The 6,000-nt window shown below is 31.2% G+C and overlaps 2 protein-coding genes across 2 annotated transcripts; one reads left to right on the top strand and one right to left on the bottom strand.

Moving 5' to 3' along the window:
• Nucleotides 1–2,723: 2,723 nt before the first annotated feature.
• On the top strand, nt 2,724–3,437 carry LOC109604713 (SOX domain-containing protein dichaete). The gene has a single exon (XM_020021241.2). It carries the CDS (start codon nt 2,744–2,746, stop codon nt 3,350–3,352), a length of 609 nt encoding a protein of 202 aa, XP_019876800.2. The 5' UTR covers nt 2,724–2,743; the 3' UTR covers nt 3,353–3,437.
• Nucleotides 3,438–5,038: 1,601 nt separating this feature from the next.
• LOC109605630 (SOX domain-containing protein dichaete-like) lies at nt 5,039–5,796 on the bottom strand. The gene has a single exon (XM_020022222.2). The coding sequence runs from the start codon at nt 5,738–5,740 to the stop codon at nt 5,147–5,149; it is 594 nt and encodes a 197-aa protein (XP_019877781.2). The 5' UTR covers nt 5,741–5,796; the 3' UTR covers nt 5,039–5,146.
• Nucleotides 5,797–6,000: the final 204 nt, after the last annotated feature.

Here is a 6,000-nt window from a genome sequence, read left to right as displayed (position 1 = left end):
TTGAAAAATTTTATTTTCCAAAATTTTGTAAAATATTAAATATGTGAAAATTTACCAGAAATATCATGATATCTTATCTAGAAAAAATTTGATATGAATATTTCAAATTAAATATTTTTTGAAAGCTTTAACTAATTAAAAAATAAACTAAATTAACGTTACATTATTTTCTAAAAAAATTTATGAAAAAAATGATTTTCCAATTTTTTCATTAACAAAAATGAATATATAAAAATTTACCAGAAATATCATTATAACTTATTTAGAGATAATTTAATATGTATATATGTTTAAAAAATATAAATTTATGAGAATTTTATTTTCCAAATCTTTCTTAGATAAATATTAGATATTAAATAACTGAAAATTTACCAGAAATACCATTATATCTTATCTAGAGATAATTTAATATGAATATCTCAAATTAAATATTTTTTGAAAGCTTTATCTAATTAAGAATTAAATTAATTTTATATTATTTTCCAAGATAATTTATGAAAAAAATTATTGTCCAAATTTTTCATAAGCAAAAATATTAAATATCTAAAAATTGACCAGAAATATCATTATATCTTATCTAGAGATAATTTAATAAGAGTATCACAAATTAAATATTTTTTGAAACCTTTATCTAATTAAAAAAATAAAATAAATTAATTTTACATTATTTTCCAAGATAATCTATGAAAAAAGTTATTTTCTAAATATCTGAAAATTTACCAGACATATCATTATTATTATTACCTTTTTTTGAAAGCTTTATCTGAGTAAAAGTAAATAAAAATAATAGTAATATCATTATATATTATCTAGAGATAATTTAATATGGATATCACAAATTAAATAGTTTATGAAAACTTTATCCGCGTAAAAAATTAAAATAAGTGATTTTTACATTATTTTACTACAGTAATTTGCCAAAATTTTTCGTAGACAATAATATTAAATATCTGAAAATTTACCAGAAATGTCATCTAGAGATAATTTAATATGAATCTCATAAATTAAATATTTTTTGAATGCTTTATCTAATTAAAAAATAAAATAAATTAATTTTACATTATTTTTCAAGATAATTATTAAAATTATTTTCTAAATATGTGAAAATTTACCAGAAATATTATTATATCTTATTTTTGAATCTTTATCTGAGTAAAGGAAAATAAAATAAATGATTTTTATATCATTATGAAAGGTTTCATTTATTAAATTCTTAACAGACAACAATATTAAATATCTGAAAATTTATCAGAAATATCATTATATATTATCTAGAGGTAATTTAATATGAGTGTTACAAATTGAAAATTTTCTGAAAGCATTATCAGTATAAGAAAATAAAATAAATGATTTTTACAAGACAATTTATGAAAAATTTTATTTTCCAAATTTTTTATAGACAGCAACATCACCTATAGATAATTTAATATAAAAAATAAATGCCATTGGTAATACAATTATATTTTTCTTGTTGTTTAGATAAGTGTGATGTGAAGGATTACCTTGAAAATAAATAAAAGATATGATTAATGTGTTAATACCTATAATGAGCGTGTACTGTATTAATAAAATAATAAATTTTATAACACTTACATAAAGTAATATTCATGATTAAAAAATCACTTTATCAAATAGGTATTAATCGATCGATCTTAATTTACCTATACAAAAATACACCTGAAATTAAAATATAAACAACCGCGAAGTCATAACATTTATCAAAACACAAGCATACATTGCCATACTTACAATGCAAACTATGGAAGCATCAAACTTCACCATTGCCTTCGGCCAAGGAAAACCGGAAGCTCCAGTTGGAGGCAACATCCAACAAGTCGTCACAGCCGTGTCTGCTGATGACGTACTGAAACAACAATCACAGACGCATCTCAAGAAAAATGAGAAAATTAACAAAAACACCAAACCTAAAGTCGAAACAAAACCAAAGGCAAAAAGGTCTTTGAAAACCAAAGGCACTGACGTACAAACCCAAAGACTAGCCAACGCCTACATGGTTTGGTGCAGGAGTGAACGAAAGAAGATACTGAAGGAGAATCCGGACATGAAAGCTTCTGAAATTTCGAAACTGTTAGGCACAAGATGGAACGCTCTACCACAGGAGGTCAGGTATTATTATATAGAGGAAGCCAATCGTCTGCATGCGTTGCAAAGGAAGGAATATCCGAATTACAAGTGCAAGAAGCCTACTCAAAATGTTCAATTTAGAGTGCCCATTCCTCGACCCATTGCTCAGCAATGGTTTGATAGAGTGAGCGAGTTGGATGACACAAGGATGACGTGCTTTTTTAAGAACTACAACTATATCAAGAGCCACAGGCCTGATGTGCAAATGCCTTTGGCGATACACTTGTCTTATTCTTGTTGTTTAGATATGCGTGATGTGAAGGATTACCTTTCAAATAATTAAATTAACTAATACCATTAATGCCGTATTGGAAAAATATTAAAAAATGTAAAAATTTGAAGTATATATGATGTATTGAAAATGAACTAATGTACTAATACCAATAACGAGTCTGTACTGTATCAATATAACAATAATAAATTTTATTACACTCACACAAAGCAATATTCATTTGTAAAAAGTCCCCTATTTTGGCAACACCCCCCACCCTTCACCTTTTTAAGTCCAGGTAAGGGCCACAGATGAGACGGTAGTTCAGTTTAGCTCACCCTGTGAACGTGAACAGTCATGTCTGAATTGTACGGCCACTCGATCAACATGGAACAATATCAACTACCACCTCAATCAAGTCCCACCATAAACACCGAGGGACACATCAAGAGGCCGATGAACGCTTTCATGGTGTGGGCCAGGATCCAACGCAAGAAAATATCCGTGGAGAATCCGAAGATGCACAACTCAGAAATATCCAAACGCCTCGGCTCCGAATGGAAGTTGTTAACTGAACTGGACAAGAGGCCGTACATCGACGAAGCCAAACGTCTTCGTGCCCTGCACATGAAGGAGCACCCGGACTACAAGTACAGACCCAGGAGGAAACCCAAGGCACCTTTACCAGCTGCCACGAGTTTTCCAAGCCTCCAGCTTCCGTATTATCCTCCAGTGGATGCAGTGAGTTCCTCGTATTCGCCTTACTTCAACCCTGCTGCTCAGCACCAACCACCGGTAACGTCAATGCACTCGTCGTTTCCTCCTTCGTGGTATTCGTTGTATCAAGCGCAGGCTAAAGCTTTCGCTCCTCCGCCAATGGGGATGTTTTCAACGATGCCCTCTTCCATGATGTACTCTTCGACGGCATCGAGTCCCGTTTCCAGCCCCGGAAGTTTAGATTTGGAAATGAGGAGGCCTATTCCAGTTATGTATTAGTTAGTTATATAGTAATTATAAATAATTGTATATATATAAATGTAATATGGGCTGTATTATGTTATCTGATTGTAAATCGAGTGTAAATATTAAAATTGTTATTTGTTGTGAATTGTTAAATGTATTTTGTGTTTAATTTTTTGATGAAATAAATAATGTCCAATTATTTACGTTTTTTATGGTTTTGAATATATAATTAATATTTATAGTATCACAAGCAAATATTTGGATAAATATTGAACACTCTGCTCAATATTTACCTCTTTCACTGAGCTATTATTATCTATTATTTTGTTACAATAGTTTAAAAAATGTGATGTGTAAGCAAATTATTCTGCATATTTAAAAATATGTTTACCACTTTCACTGATCTATTTTGTTATAACAGTTTAAAAAATATGGTGTATAAACAAATTATTCTACATATTTAAAAGATATATTTACCTCTTTCATTGACGTATTTTGTTATAATCGTTTATAAAAATTGGGGTCTAAGCAAACTATTCTACATATTTAAAAGTACCTCTTTCACAGACCTATTTTGTTATAACAATTTAACAAAATATGGTGTCTAAACAAATTTTTCTACATATTCAAAATTATGTTTACCTATTTCACTGACTTATTTTGTTATAATAGTTTAAAAATATTTGGTGTCTAAACAAATTATTTTATATATTTAAAAGATATATTTACGTCTTTCACTGACTTATTTTGTTATAATTGTTTAAAAAAATGTGGTGACTAAGCGAATTATTCTACATATTTAAAAAATATGTTTACCTCTTTCACTGACTTATTTTGTTATAATCGTTCATAAAAATGTGGTGTCTAAACAAATTATTCTACATATTTTAAAGATATGTTTACCTCTTTTACTGACTTATTTTGTTCTAATCGTTCATAAAAATGTGGTGTCTAAGCAAATTATTCTACATATTTAAAAGATATATTTACTTCTTTCACTGACCTATATTGTTATAACAGTTTAAAAAAATATGGTGTCTAAACAAATTATTCCACATATTTAAAAGATATGTTTACCTCTTTTACTGACTTATTTTGTTATAATCGTTCATAAAAATGTGGTGTCTAAGCAAATCATTCTACATATTTAAAAAATATGTTTACCTCTTTCACTGACTTATTTTGTTATAATCGTTCATAAAAATGTGGTGTCTAAACAAATTATTCTACATATTTAAAAGATATGTTTACTTCTTTCACTGACTTATTTTGTTATAATCGTTTATAAAAATGTGCTGTCTAAGTAAATTATTCTACATATTTAAAAGATATATTTACTTCTTTCATTGACCTATTTTGTTATAATCGTTTATAAAAATGAGTTGTCTAAGCAAATTATTCTGCATATTTAAAAGATATATTTACCTCTTTCATTGACCTATTTTGTTATAACAGTTTAAAAAAATATGGTGTCTAAACAAATTATTCTACATATTTAAAAGATAAGTTTATCTATTTCACCGACTTATTTTGTTATAATAGTTCATAAATATGTGAAGTAAATTATTCTACTTATTCAAAAAATATGTTTACCTCTTTCACTTCTCTATTTTGTTATAATAGTTTTAAAAAAAAGTGTTGTGTACTTTTTCTGATCCGCAATTTGTAACAGAAAATAAAATGAAGTAAAATACAGAAATTTAATATGTATAATTTTTATTGAAATTAGTCAAACAAATATTTACAAAACATAATAATAATAATAAATATCATCAAATATTTACAATCACAGGATAAAATTAGTCCAAAATCACGTTTCACAGTTCACTAATACATAACTGGGACCGGCCTCCTGATTTCCATGTCCGGGCCTCCCGGACTCGAAGTCGGTGTGACCGCTGGCGAAGAATACATCATCGGCGTCGGCATCGTGGGAAACATCCCCATGGGCGACGGAGCAAAAGCTTTCGGAGACGTTTGGTACAGCGAAGGATACAGGGCGGAGTGCAACGACGAGTGTAAGGACGTGACCGGAGGTTGCACGGACTGCGGCGGTTTATCCGGCACGTTCATCCTCGACATGTCGTAGGCCGGATTGAAGTACGGCGTGTACGGCGAACTGACCGGATCCATGGGCGGATAATAGGGAAGTTGCAGGCTGGACAGTCCGACGGGGGCTTTCAGACCCGACGGCAACGGTGCCTTGGGCTTCCTCCTCGGCCTGTACTTGTAGTCCGGATGTTCCTTCATGTGCAGGGCTCGCAGACGTTTGGCCTCGTCGATGAACGGTCTCTTGTCCGCCTCCGTCAGCAGTTTCCACTCGGAGCCGAGGCGTTTCGATATTTCGGAGTTGTGCATCTTGGGGTTCTCTTCGGCTATCTTCTTGCGCTGTATCCTCGACCAGACCATGAAGGCGTTCATCGGTCTCTTGATGTGCTCCTCGCCTTTCGGGCTGGGGCTCGATGGCTGGGCTTGTTGTTGCGGGTACGGGTATCCGTATAATTCAGACATGACTGTTCGCTTTCACGGAACTAACTCAACTGAATTTGGTGGATGGAAACAACTGGATGCTGGGTACCTACCTGGTATGAAAAGGGTCGTTGCTGTGTCGAGGGGGAGGGGTTTTTACAATTATTGGACTTACGTTTGATAACAGTCGTAAATGAAATTTGACTTTTTCG

The sequence above is a fragment of the Aethina tumida genome, chromosome 4 (genome assembly GCF_024364675.1).
Source record: "Aethina tumida isolate Nest 87 chromosome 4, icAetTumi1.1, whole genome shotgun sequence".
Taxonomy (NCBI): Eukaryota; Metazoa; Arthropoda; class Insecta; order Coleoptera; family Nitidulidae; genus Aethina; species Aethina tumida.
This window is presented reverse-complemented; position numbering and strand designations above follow the sequence as displayed.

Bases quoted from the DNA above. Each gene is read 5' to 3' on its own strand.
- LOC109604713 (XM_020021241.2), top strand. From the start codon at position 2,744: ATGGAACAATATCAACTACCACCTCAATCAAGTCCCACCATAAACACC.
- LOC109605630 (XM_020022222.2), bottom strand. From the start codon at position 5,740: ATGAACGCCTTCATGGTCTGGTCGAGGATACAGCGCAAGAAGATAGCC.